Source organism: Dryas octopetala, chromosome 7 (genome assembly GCF_963921425.1).
Source record: "Dryas octopetala chromosome 7, drDryOcto1.1, whole genome shotgun sequence".
Lineage (NCBI taxonomy): Eukaryota > Viridiplantae > Streptophyta > Magnoliopsida > Rosales > Rosaceae > Dryas > Dryas octopetala.
The window spans coordinates 13,941,530-13,955,579 of NC_141372.1; the positions used below are offsets into that span (position 1 = coordinate 13,941,530).

At 34.8% G+C, this 14,050-nt stretch overlaps 2 protein-coding genes across 5 annotated transcripts in view; one reads left to right on the forward strand and one right to left on the reverse strand.

The window, feature by feature from the left end:
• EBS1 (EMS-MUTAGENIZED BRI1 SUPPRESSOR 1) overlaps nt 1-6,447 on the forward strand; it is a 28,129-nt gene extending 21,682 nt beyond the window's left edge. The window contains exons 27-37 of the mRNA XM_086252724.1: nt 16-104; nt 232-581; nt 695-784; nt 1,797-1,861; nt 2,794-2,896; nt 3,000-3,158; nt 3,257-3,397; nt 3,576-3,619; nt 4,725-4,839; nt 5,590-5,742; nt 5,870-6,447. Coding sequence (XP_086108850.1) covers nt 16-104; nt 232-581; nt 695-784; nt 1,797-1,861; nt 2,794-2,896; nt 3,000-3,158; nt 3,257-3,397; nt 3,576-3,619; nt 4,725-4,839; nt 5,590-5,742; nt 5,870-6,043 — 1,483 coding nt within the window. The 3' untranslated portion in view covers nt 6,044-6,447. The remainder of the gene's footprint in view (nt 1-15; nt 105-231; nt 582-694; nt 785-1,796; nt 1,862-2,793; nt 2,897-2,999; nt 3,159-3,256; nt 3,398-3,575; nt 3,620-4,724; nt 4,840-5,589; nt 5,743-5,869) is intronic.
• A 144-nt stretch (nt 6,448-6,591) lies between these two features.
• Nucleotides 6,592-10,364, reverse strand: LOC147279902 (Protein kinase superfamily protein). 4 transcript variants are annotated; one of them, XM_086252727.1, is made up of 2 exons: nt 7,991-10,364; nt 6,592-6,931 (listed from the first exon to the last, which is right to left on the reverse strand). In XM_086252727.1, exons 1-2 carry the CDS (start codon nt 9,988-9,990, stop codon nt 6,922-6,924), a joined length of 2,010 nt encoding a protein of 669 aa, XP_086108853.1. In that variant the 5' UTR covers nt 9,991-10,364; the 3' UTR covers nt 6,592-6,921. The 4 variants fall into 4 exon arrangements, with proteins under 4 accessions (XP_086108853.1, XP_086108851.1, XP_086108852.1 ...); XM_086252725.1 differs by lacking the exon at nt 6,592-6,931 and adding an exon at nt 6,996-7,327; XM_086252726.1 differs by lacking the exon at nt 6,592-6,931 and adding an exon at nt 6,997-7,324.
• Between the last annotated feature and the right edge of the window lie 3,686 nt (nt 10,365-14,050).

Here is a 14,050-nt window from a genome sequence, read left to right on the forward strand (position 1 = left end):
TCTAATTATACACAGCCATGACTTGGATAATATTTTGCTTGAGAATCTTGGTGAGACACGGACATTACAAGCTGTGTTTGAACTTGAAGCTCTTGTTCTTACGGGTATGATTATGTTTTCTTAGGAGTAAATTGTAACTTGGTGCTACCTCGTATTTTTACTCCAAGCTAATGGTGAGGTGAGGGATTACCAACTATGTTGCCACATTTATTGACAAGCCATCTTAACTAGGTCATTGTTCTGAGAAAGACCATGATCCTCCCCGAGGGCTTCAGTTGATTATTGGTACTAAGAGTACACCCCACTTGGTTGATACTCTGGTGATGGCCAACCTGGGTTATTGGCAAATGAAAGTCTCTCCTGGGGTTTGGTACTTGCAGCTTGCTCCAGGTAGAAGTTCTGAACTTTATGTTCTGAAGGAGGATGGTGATGGAAGTCAGAGCAAGACATTATCGAAACGCATCACCATAAACGATTTGCGCGGTAAAGTAGTTCACTTGGAAGTAGCAAAGAAAAAAGGCAAGGAGCATGAGAAATTGTTGGTTCCTGATGGCGATGACAATTCACAGGATAATAACGAGGTGGGTTCTTGTTGTTATTAGCTGTGGATTATTGTCCTAGTTCCTACTAGTGTAGTGACCAAGTAATGTTCAGTGTGTAGTCTTACAAATGTCTTTTTGTTGTATTGTTGTAGGGAAATAGCTGGAACTCCAACTTCTTGAAATGGGCTTCTGGTTTTATTGGTGGCAGTGAGCACTCAAAAAAGAGTGAAGGAACTTCAGTGGTGAGGAATTTTAGTTCTTCCTTTCTTTTCTTAACGGGAATGTGTTATCATTGTTGAGCTACTTTTATTTCTATTTTCTGTATTCAATAGCAATTTACCATGTGTCATTTTTCTATTGTAAATATAATGATTATATTAATAAACTATAACGATTAATGTGGACCAGCAGTCCACAGATTAAGAACTACCCACAATCTAAAGAAACCATCAAAGAACCAAATGGTAGTCCTTTCCCATCCCACAATCACTCCATTTCTAGTGAAGGGAGGAATCAATCCCCGAACTCGTGTGAAAGCTAGAAATTTTACCAGCTGAGCTATTAATATAACTATTTCCAACTTTATTTGATCTACTGATTAACTGGATTCACAATTTCACTCAGTCCCTTGCCATGTCTTTGTAAATAAAACATGTAAGCATGATTAAGTTGATTGTGACTTCATCTTCTTAAATCCAAACCGCATTATCAACATGATTATCGTCAATATTCCTCTCATGCAACTGCAAATATGGTGGATTCAGCAGAGATGGTGATATAACATGTTAATGATATTCAAGTTACTTTTGTAGAAACTAAGATGGGAAAAAAATTTCTTGAGTATTATTCTTTTTCCAATGGGAGGTATTTATAACTACACAAGGTTACAGAAAAAGGAAAGTAAAGGAAATCCTAGTAATTACAAGAAATTACAACTAATCAAAGCTATCCTAAAACTATAAGTCAACTATCCAACTCACTCCAACAACTATCCCCTTCATGACGTCCTTTGGGAGATTCTACGGTGTGTAATTTGTTAGTGTTTACTCACATACTGCTTCTGATTGATTTGACCTTACACTATTATTCATTATAAATCTCATCGCTATAGATTGATGGTTATATTATTGGGATGAGTAAAACCTTCCATGAATTAAAAATATTATCAATTCCATTTAGACTGGTTATTTTTGATGAATACTTTTTCTAATCTACCTTTGGATTATAAAAACCTTGCAATTTTCTCCTCCTTAGGAGCAAGGAAAGGGTGGGCGACATGGAAAAACGATTAATATTTTTTCTATTGCTTCTGGACACCTGTAAGTGTTTCTTCGTTATTGATCTTCATCTGCTTATCCACCTTATGCTTCCTTTAACAGTCTTTCTGTGGTGAACATAATTGAGTCCATCATGGCTTGTGTATCATTCTTTGGTTTAACAACATTTTCATACATATCTGCCTTGTATTATAAATGGAAAGTAGAATGTACACTTACAGATGATCTAAATGTCATAAAGAGTCATGATGCAGTGGGATACTACTGGAATAATCAATTACCTGACTAACACTTACGAAACCTCATTCTTGTTCTTGTTCAGATATTGATGCTATTTTTATTTATTGCATCCTATATGTTTCATTGTATCTGTATTTCTTCACTGTTCAAGAAATACTGAAAATATTTGTGAATCAGCTTGAAAGTTGTACAACTAATAAATTTGTTGGGGGTCACCATGCTCATTACTTGTTATTCATACCTAAGATCCTCATTTTCCAAGGTGACAGAGATGAGAGATCTTACTACATTGTCAATGCTCTAACTTAAAAATTTATTTAAATCATGGTCATTCTTTGGACTAATGTTGATGGTAAAAGGGTGACCTTGTGCATGATATTTTGGTGGATTTGTTTTTAATGGACATGTTGTCCATCCTCCTTGTACTCCTTTTATTTCTAACAAATGTTTTGGTTTCTTTTAAAAAAACCAATGCCTTTATGAGGATTTGGAAATTGGTATTTGAATATGTAATAATGATGTAACATCATTATTAAATGTAATAATGTGCTAAATATTATTTTAAATTATTGTCATTAAATACGTAAGAACAACAACAACAATCTCAACAATGATAATAATGATCTTCATAATGAACATCACCGCCACCATCATCATCATGGTCTGACTTTGCCTTATTTTAATATATCAATTATGTGATCTTTTCATGACTTTCTCGTGATATATTTTGGCAGATATGAACGTTTTCTGAAAATCATGATTTTAAGTGTCTTGAAGAACACCCGTCGTCCAGTTAAATTCTGGTTCATAAAGAACTATCTCTCTCCTCAGTTCAAGGTTGTAAATGTTTAAGTGGTATATATTTCACGGTTTTGTATGACCTACGGAGAAGAAATGAGACAGCTTAACATGGATGCTTGGTCATTATAATTATGTGCAGGATGTGATTCCACTTATGGCTGAAGAATATGGTTTTGAGTATGAACTGATCACCTACAAGTGGCCTACATGGCTGCACAAGCAGAAAGAAAAGCAACGAATTATTTGGGCCTATAAAATCTTGTTCCTTGATGTTATCTTCCCCCTTTCTTTGGAGAAGGTATTGGTATTTCATAGTTCGTAAGACTACATGCTTATTGCATGATCATCTCTGGTTGCTGATAAATTTGATAAATGTGATGTGTGCAATATTTGCAGGTCATTTTTGTTGACGCAGATCAGATTGTCAGGGCAGACATGGGAGAGCTCTATGACATGGATATAAAAGGAAGACCTCTTGCATATACTCCATTTTGTGACAACAACAAGGATATGGATGGATATCGATTTTGGAGACAAGTAGTTACCTATAAGACCTTTCCTCTTCTTCAGTTTCTATAATTTTTATGCATCCATCAAACACTTTAATTTTTTGTTACTAATTCTTTTGGGTCTGTGACTATTAAAAAGAGTGACCATGTTAATTTATCATTGATTGCTTTTGCTTTTTTTGTCATTTTTTTTTTTTTTGGAACAGGGTTTCTGGAAAGAACACTTACGGGGGAAATCCTACCATATAAGGTCAGTAAGTGCTTTTGTTGAAATTGTTTATAAGTTCAACATTTTTAAGTGATAATAAACTTGTTTTAGTTGCGATTTCTCAAAAACTTAACCTATGAGGATGTGGGCCAACAATTATTTAATAATCTAGTACAACTTCAAGTACCATAAGATATGGTATACATCTAAATGAAGATAAAACAAAGATACTGGAAGTTGGCATATTCTAATGGAGCATACCAGAAGTTCAGTGAATCTGTGGAGAAAAAAAAAATAAACATAGTTTCCCGAGTCAGGTAAAACAAAAACTAACAAAACAGATGAAGAAGTAAGCGCCGAGTCTCCAAAGTAATCTTAGCCCTAAATCATCAAAATTTCATCCAAGAACATCAAGAAAGATACTAATAAGAAACCTTGGATTACAGTTTTTACCTTAATTTCTTGCCGAAATTCCTTTTCAATCCTTGATGACTCTAACTTGATCAAAAGTAAGAGTTTTCCCTTCAATTCTATGGATTTGTTGTGACCTAGGGTTTTGAAGTGGAAAATAGTGTCCAAACTGATTTCAACGTGATACAGGTTTATCATTTTCACATTGTAGAACTCAACAGTTGCGAGTATCCAATGAAGTAAAAGGTACGGGAAATAAATTTCCACAATGTTTGGGAACCGCAGAAGACAAAAAAAAAATATCTGGGATTGCCTAGAACATAAATAGACCTGTGGAAAATTGGACCCCATCGCTGACAACAAAAAATAGCCCGAATGAAACACCAGCCAAACAGCAAAAAGTTGGACCAAATTAACAGCAGCGGGAAAAAAAAAAAGAAAGAAAAACATTTCAAATAGCACAAATAGAAACATGAAGAGCCGGAAAAATCAACCTACCAAAGCCGCCAAAGAACCCAGCAGGTCAAATCCTAAGAGTTACTAATAAAAGACAATAATTATAGCCTTATACATTGGTTTCCACCAGAACTTATAATCTTTTGCTCTGAAACCATGATAAATGTTTGTTAGTTAAGCATGATTTCCAAAAGCTTTAACTATTGGGATGTGAGCCAAATATTGTTCTATGCTAACAAATAGGGAAAACCTGTGGAGTTGACTCGTTGATTTTCTGCAGTGCTTTGTATGTTGTTGATTTGAAGAAATTTCGAGAGACTGCAGCCGGAGATAATCTGAGAGTTTTCTATGAGACTCTTAGTAAGGACCCAAACAGTCTATCTAATTTGGATCAGGCAAGCTCTTAAGTTCCTGATGAACATTTCTTTTGATTGCACTGTCATGTATTTACTCTTCCAGTCATCATGCACATGAAACTAGAATTCTGTTTGTGGATGTCTTTGTCTAAATGATGTTTTCTATTTTTCCTTGAATTTTAAGGCATAAGAATTGATTTTTCTGAAATGAGTTTGTTACCATATCCATTGCGATGAATTTTGTTGGTTTACCACTATTCCTAAATGCTAGCTGTAGGATGTGGGCAATGAATGTTTATGTTCTAACCGTACTCTCATAAGCGGGCCCAAACACCTCAAGTGGGGCCCAACATGTGGAACACTTTATTAATTAGGATGGAAGTGGATCAAGGCAGGGATTTGAACATCGGGCCAGCTGCTCTGATACCATGATAAAAATTGATTGGTTTGTCATCATTTTCTGAAGCTTAAGATATAAGGATGTAGGCCAATAATTGTTTTATATTCTAATACATTCATTGGGGCATAATAGACATTATTTTGTTATCAATTTTACATTAACTGTATCTGTCTATACATGCAAAAAAAAAAAATGATGCATGCTTGCTGCCATTGGATCTCATTAATGAGATGCCAAATGTTTAAATTTGTCAAAGGGAGTTTTGCTGTTGATGGAGAGGGGAGATATTGATGCAACGGCTTGGCTGGGCCAAAATGTCCGTTCTTTTCAGATGCATACTTCCATTTTACTTTCATGTATTATGCTAAATGCCACCTTTCATGTTTCAGGATCTTCCAAACTATGCTCAACATACAGTGCCCATATTTTCATTACCACAAGAATGGCTGTGGTGTGAGTCATGGTGTGGTAATGCCACAAAATCCAAAGCAAAAACCATTGATCTTTGCAACAATCCCATGACAAAAGAACCCAAGCTTCAGGTAGATCTGTGTTCCTTTTGTCTGTTGCTTTTTCCTTACACCTATGTTAAATCATGATTGTCCTTTTTTCTTTACAGTGTTTCAATGTCCAATTATTTTTTTCTAAGTTTTATTTTGGGTCTCACAGGGTGCTAGAAGAATAGTCTCCGAGTGGCCAGATCTTGATTTGGAGGCTAGGCAATTCACTGCAAAAATCTTAGGTGATGAACTGGACATCCAAGAGCCTGTGCCACCTCCCAATCAATCAGAGAAATCAGTGATGGGTCCATCGGAGGACCTTGAATCTAAGGCAGAGTTGTGAATATAATATAACATACACTGTGGTTCAATATAGGTAGAGCAATCATTCAACAGATCTGGGGCAGCAGGTACACTTCACATAATTTGAACCCAAGGTGACAGTCCTTACAGATGGACCTGTATGCTAAACAAGAGATTTTGGCTCTGTTTTGTTGCCAGCCAGAAGAGCATGTGATACCTGCAAAGAATATACCTTTCCAGACTTTCGTTTTTAACTCTTTTTGATTAGCTGCTTAGACTTGTTCAGGCTTATTAGCTATCTGCCGTAGATGCTAGATGTACTCTAGGAAAGATTTTTTTGGAGTTAATTTATCTCAACTGGATGCATTTACCAAGAATACAAGAGATTTTGTGAACTTTGGAAATTTGGTGCCAATATATATGGAATCTCCCGTTTACTTTACAAAGATGGCATTTGGTTCTTTAACTAGCTTCAACATGTTATTGGTAAACTAAATTTGTGAATCATTGCTTAGCAGAGTAGCAGAATTCTTTAAATTAGTACTAAAAAGACTGATCTCTTTTTCCATTTTCAATGCACTGTGACATTAGAGCCAGAAATTCCCAACCTTTAAGATGATTTTGAGATGCAATTGCGACAGATGAACCGTAAAGCATATTACTAAGTACTAGTGCTGAGACCAGGTGGAGTGTCAAGAAACGTTTGCAATAAATCATCTGGATTGCACACACCCTAGCTTGTTACCAACATTGAAGCTCTTACTTGAACCAACATTGAAGCTCTTGTTGAACCACTGGTGTATTTGTTACGGTTACTCCTGTTGCTTAAGAGAACTCGACGCAGGCTTGTATACTCGGAGTAATTCATCGAGATTCCAAATTTTTGACTCTTCAATTTCTTCAACTACATGCTTGAACTTACTTTGGCCTAGCAATTAATCAAATAAACAATTAGCGGTGGACGCCTCACATACGTCTCAAAGTGTTTGTAAGTGAAATCTAGTCTTTGCTTTGGCAAAATTTTTCAAAGGTGAGACTAGTCGGACCAAGATCTGATACCCCATGAATATGTAGACTTGACAAAAGGAATGACATATGGGAAAATATTATGAGACTAAATTGATAGAAACAGTCGTATGTGACAGAAAACTAAACGGCAATAGGTTTGCTATTTCCAACAGTCACAGGATTATACATATTTACATTATTATACAATAATATGAATCAGATTTTCAACAAAACCTATGGGCTTGAACTAAAAAAGGCTGGCTAGAAAAGTTGGAATCTTCCAAGTGCTCAAATGCTTCACTCTCTGGTAAACCTGCTGTGCGCATAGATATCAATTACGCTACTTCAATCGAATGATAAATAGTTCTCTAATAAATCATAGCAATGAACAACTTATGCATTATATTGCAGCTTTGTTAAGAAATAAAGTCAGGAAAAAACAAGTCCAAAAGATCATTACAATTCAACCCATGAAAGTACAGATAGAATCAAGAATGGATTTCTCATGAGATTCATTTCCACAAAAATAGGAATCTTTCATTGATATCAATATGATTTGTTCAAATCCAAATTCTCTTTCCTTTCCATCCATACTCCAGACAACTTGAGTAGCTGGTTCAATTCAAATAAATACTATTTTGCTTGTACCCTAATCTAGGTCTTCATTTGCGCTATTTATCATGTCAAGCCTCAACCATATTTTGGTAAACATAACAACATCACAAGAAGATACAACTTTATAAAACATAAAATGGAACCTATCATACATTGGCTGGCTTAATTCCTGACCTCACATTATGAGGTCATAGTATATATGGCCTATCAATCATTGGTCTATGAGTTCTTATATGTATTTACATTCTCAACCACATGCCTTGAATCAATTCATGGAAGGTCTTCCGTGAACATGGCTTCTAACTCTTTACATTCTTCAAGGCAGTATGTAGAAATCATAAAATCACAAATTTTTATTGATTACCTGAGCATGTCTCCACTATGTAATTTTGGTCCGCTCAAAGCTGGTGATATGCTGAAAGTATTACCGTTGCCATAACACGAAGAAGGGTGACCAAGAGGCATTGGCCTATCTGGAATTGGTGGCACCTCAATATCTCCTTCCAACATTTTCAGTGCATCCAAAATGGTAGGCCGTAAAGCCACCATTACATGAGCACACAAAATTCCAACCAGCAAATATCTCTCCATTATGCTCTTTGGATTTGAATTCACACCATCGCCATCTTTCAACAATGAAATGTCAAAAGCCTGTTCAACTTTTCCAGATCTCACTAGTGACCAAGCCCAATCTGTGATCAAAAATGCATGTGGGGATCCCAAGGAAGACAAATCAAGAGCTTTTCTCCCACACATAATCTCCAAAACAACCACTCCAAAGCTATAAACATCGCTCTTCTCAGTCAGCTGTCCATACAGTGCATATTCAGGGGCTAAGTACCCGTGAGTCCCTGCCACTCTAGTAGTGAGATGAGACTGGCCTTCCATACTCTGTTTTGCAAGCCCAAAATCAGCCACTCTCGCTCGCATATCCGCGTCTAGTAGTATGTTTGTTGCCTTAATATCTCTATGATATATTGCAGGCTTCACTCCATAATGCAAATAAGCTAGCCCCTTTGCCACATCCAAGATTATGCTCTTTCTTTGAGGCCAAGTCAAGCGTCTCCTCTCAATTCCACTCTGATTATTAGACAGACAAAATAGATGGTCATCAAGATTCCCATTCGGCATGTAATCATATACAAGGTACCTATGACTTCCTCTCTCTTCATAATTGTCCTCCCCTTCAACGACACAACACCCTCTAAGCGGAACAAGATTCCGGTGCTTCAAATTGCTAATAATCTCAACCTCATTGCAAAATTCAGCATCCCCTTGAAAATCAGATTCTATAACTTTCTTAACAGCAACTGTAGTTCCGTCCTGTAAAACACCCTTGTAAACAAAACCAAATCCACCTCGACCTATAAAATTCTTCTGTGAAAAGTTACTAGTTGCCTTTTCAAGGTCCTGAATTTTGAACCAAATGGAACCCGTGTTCGGTCTCACTCTAATTCTAGACTCTCTTTCATCCAAATCAAAACCAGAATCCATACGAGACCTTTCAACCCTTCTGTTCCTCCATCTCCTATGATACCAAAAATACAATCCCAATAAACTAGACATGACAAAAACTGCAACCCCAGCACCAGTTAGGCCGAAAACAAGAGCAGTAGTGCTCTTATTTGGAGAACCCAGTTGAGTATTCATTGACAACCCGAATATACAGGACACAGCACCATTACTTTCAGGACCAAACTCATTGACAATACCAGCAGCATAAAGAATTGCAAAGTACCAGCAATCTACGGAGTGAGAAGTGTTACCATCAACGGAAGTCAGCTTACTCTGAATCCGATAGCCGGCGGCCACGCAAGCGTCGCAGGATGAGAGATCAGTAAGGTCCGGCCTGCAAGCAGAGTCAAGGACAGTGGTCTGGCCAAGCTTGGAGACCCAGTCTTGGGAAGACTCAATTTGGGCACAGAGATTGGGAGTGATAACAAACTGTAAAGGGTCAAAACAATAAGAAGCAAGATTGCTAGGGAGGGAGAGGGAGGTGAGCATGGACTGGAAGTTTTGGAGGCAAGAAATGGAGGTGGGTAGGTTGGGGAGGTTAAAGAGAGAGGTTTCTTTGAGGTGCTGGGCGAAGGCAATTCCATAGAGAGACAGGAGGGTTTGGCAACATGTGGTCTTGTTGATGTTCATTTGGGTGGTTTTGGGTGAGGGTTGCAAGTTTTCACATGATGAGGAGTTGAAGGGAATTCTTAGGACATAGCTGAGATCCATGGGGCATGTTGTTAGGTTGGTTGTGGGAGTAGGTGTGGGGGCTTCTACTGCTACTGCTACTGCTGTGCTTGGAGACTGGGTAGAGAGAAGAAGTAGTGAGAGAAGCACCAAAACCCCAATTTGTTTCATCATCATCATCTCTTCTAACTATGTCTTACTCTCTATCAAGATTTTGTTTTGTGCTAGAATTTGGATAAACTGAAAACTGTTCTTGGGTTGTGATTCTGAAATGGGTCAGAGAGAGAGGGAGAGAGAGAGAGAGAGAGAGAGAGAGAGAGAGAGAGGAACTATCTAGAGAAAGACAGAAAGAAGGACATCCTGAGTTGAGTTGGTCTTTCACTCTTCCTCAGTTTCAGAGAAGAATGGGAAGGATTAGTGGATTACTCTAGTCAAACCTCCTCTTCCTCATTTGCTGGCTGCTGGCATGCTGCAGGCCAAATAAAAAAAGATTCTGGCTGCTGGGTTGGTGTCACAGGAAACTAGGAGAAGGCACGTGACTACAACGCGCTCTTATGGATGCATGCGCCTTGATTGGGGGTCGTGGATACAGAAAACTCTCCAACTCCTTTATATATACTTATTACATCGTTGGTACGTACTTAGATCGTTGGTACTATATTTTTATAAGCATTTACACAAGGTTTATAATTTTTTTAATGTGAAATACATTTTACATTCTCATAATTTTAAGATGCGATCAACTGAATATCTAAGCTATATATGTTTTTTTTTCAATGAACAAACTATTAAAATTTTTGGGAGATTTATTTATTTTGTAATGTTTAAAATATACAAATTAACCAAATTTGCAAGTTTCTAAATAAATTTTGAGATAAAATTTTCTTAATAAAGAGTAAAAATTCATCTTTGAGCAATGATGATTTATTAACAGGTTCACAACCTTTTTCTTTTGGTATTATTAGCCTTTACAACCTTTTTTGGCAGTTATTTAAGATTTATAGCAAATTACTAACAAGTAAATAAAACATTTGAAAATTTCATAATAGTCAATATACAATTTGAGTTCTCATAATAATCAAGTGAATATATATTTGATTTACATTATAGTTAGATTTGTTCATCAATTGGTTCGATTCGGTATTGAGGCTTACCAAAACCTAAGAGCCTGTCTGATAACGTTTTACAGAATAATTTTTTAAAAACTATATTGTAAAATGAAAATGACAAATTAAATTTTGCATTCTCAAAATATGAGAAGACATCTGATAGCGTAATTGAAAAATAATTATATAAATAAAAAATAATAAAAACACATTTGATATTAACCAATTATTACAACCAAATAATTATATTCACAAAAGATATTAATTATGAATTATTATTAACCAATTTCATAAAATATATAATTAAAAAAAAAGTTTTATAAAACTCAACCCACCTCGGTTGATGCGACTACCTTAGAGGTGGAAGAATTGTTGGTGGCCGTATTATTAATGGAGACAAGACTGCAAGCACCTATGATCTAGTTGAACGAATATATTTTCTCTATGTAAGGGTTGTTAAGGCTCATGAGCTTCCTGTCATGGATGTTACGGAGAGTCTTGATCCGTTTATTGAAGCGAGAATTGAAAACTATAGAGGGATTACAAAGTATATATTTTGAGAGATGGGTAGAGAGAGAGAAATAAAGAAATAGAGGAATAGAGGAGAGATGAAAAGAGATGGGTGAGGTGGGCAGCGGCAGGGGGTAGGGCTGACGCCGGAGGTGAGTCTGGCTAGGTGGGGAGAAGGTGCAGATTACATGTTTTTTCATTTTTCAATTTTTTTTCAGTTGTACATTTTTTTTATTTGTACCGTATTCTCTATGTTTTCTAAATTCACTGAAAACATAATTTAATTGTTTTCTAAATTTACACTGTAAACTAGAAATTCTATTTTATGTTTTTTAAAAACTGCTTTCTCAATACGACAACCAAACGTATTTTTGTCATATTTTGAATTTGTAAAATGAAAAATTATTTTGTAAAACGTTACTAAACACACCTTAAAATTTTGGTATTTTCTATTTCGGTATTTTTCGATTTGGTGATTTTGTTTCAAGTACTTTCGGTTCATTTTCGATTTAATTATAATAATATTAATTATTATATACCAATATAAATTGAAATTTAATCAAATATAATGCATAACATATAATGTTTGATGGATGTATATTTGCACTAGTAGTAGTATTGGTAGTTTAGTATAGTACTAGTATTAATTGAAATAAAATAATGTTAATATTAGTAATATATTAGTATATGTAGTTTAATAATATAATTAGTACATATCCTATTAATTTAATATGTATATATACTGATAAATATGAGTAAATATATATATACAGTCATTCTCTAGAGAGGATGTCTGCATTTTTTAAAATTTGTAGATGTCGCCACAATGTTGACACGAGGTAGACAGTGTCAACACAAACTTGCTGCAGCACATATCGACACTGTGGCGACATCGGCATATTTTGAAAAATGCAGACATTTCTCTAGAGAGAATCCCTATATATATATATATATATATAGAGGAATGCTCTAAAACTAACATGTTAACAAGTTAATACGAAGCTAACCGTGCTTTTGGGCCCATCACATAATTAATCTCATAATCTGAACCGTTCATTTTTTAGGTCATACTTCAAAGATTATCATTGCAAAAAATCAACTAAATCGGAAATTATTTAGTCATCTAATTGTGATCAAATAAACAAAGAATCACTGTTTTCAATAAAAGCATAGAAATAGTTGTTATTATAATCAAATGGCTAAATGACTTCCGATTTTGAAGATTTTTTACATGAATGATCTTTGAAGCATGGCTTAAAAAGTAAACGGCTTGGATTTGGAAATTATATTGTGCAGTGGGCCCAACAGGGTGGTTAGTTTTGTATTAACTTACTAACTAGTTAGTTTTAGAGCATTCTTGTATATATATATATATATATTTAATTATATATATATACAAGAATGCTCTAAAACTAACTAGTTAGTAAGTTAATACAAAGTTAACCATCTTGTTGGGCTCACCGCATAATATAATCTCAAAATCTGAACAATTCATTTTTAGGCCATACTTCAAAGATCATTTCTGTGAAAAATCTCTAAAATTGAAAGTCATTTAGCAATCTGATTATAATAACAACTATTTATATGCTTTTATCGAAAATACTGATCATTTATTTATTTGATCTCAATTAGATGACTACATAATTTTTTATTTAGTTGATTTTTTGCAATGATGATAAGTATGACCTAAATAATTGATGGTTTGGATTATGAGATTAGTGATGTGGTGGGCCCAAAAGCATGGTTAGCTTCGCATTAACTTGCTAACTGGTTAGCTTTAGAGCACTCCTCTATATATATATATATATATATATATATATATGCATTACTTACCTAAAAATGAGGTTCTTATTTTCCTAAAAATAATAACATTTAATTTATTAGAGAATGACTCTGGTCCCGTTTGAGATTGCAGTGGAGGACTTAAAAGCTGATGTGAATGACAATTCTCAATCACCTACAGCAGTTTTGGTGTTTGGTAAAAAAATAAAAAACTGCTTTCCCCCACAATTCTCAACTCTCCACAGCAAAAACAGAAAGCAAGTTTTTGAAAACTGCAGTGAATCACAGCAACAATAAATATTTTATTTTACTCATAATACCCTTATTGATTTCTATAATTTTTATTTTTTTATTTTAAATTAAAAAATATGTCCATTGTTAGTTATATTTTATATTGTGATAATTAATTATGATATTTTATTTGTACGATTAAAATTATAATATACTTAAAAAAATAATAGGCATACTTATTTAATAATGTTGTTCTTAAAAAAATTAATGCTTATAAAAATTTGTAGCAACAAATTTAAAAAATAAGTAAAAAAACATTTTAGTTTTACCAAACAAATAAGTGAAAGACACTTTCAGCATCATGCCATTTTAGTAATTATACACAATCACAGCACTTTTACATTAACATTTACCAAACACTTTGATATTGTTTTTTGTACTCACAGCACTTTTGAAAACATAGTTTATCAAACACTCGATTGCTTTACTTTACAGCTGACTTTACTTCACAGATGTTTTACTTCACAGTTGCTTTTCCTTACAGCAATACCGAACTGGCTCTCTATATCTTAACTCACATTTTTTATAATATTAATATGATAACATTATAC

What these genes read in the sequence shown, in the direction of transcription:
- LOC147279902 (XM_086252725.1), bottom strand. Translation starts at nt 9,990, where the DNA reads ATGATGATGATGAAACAAATTGGGGTTTTGGTGCTTCTCTCACTACTT.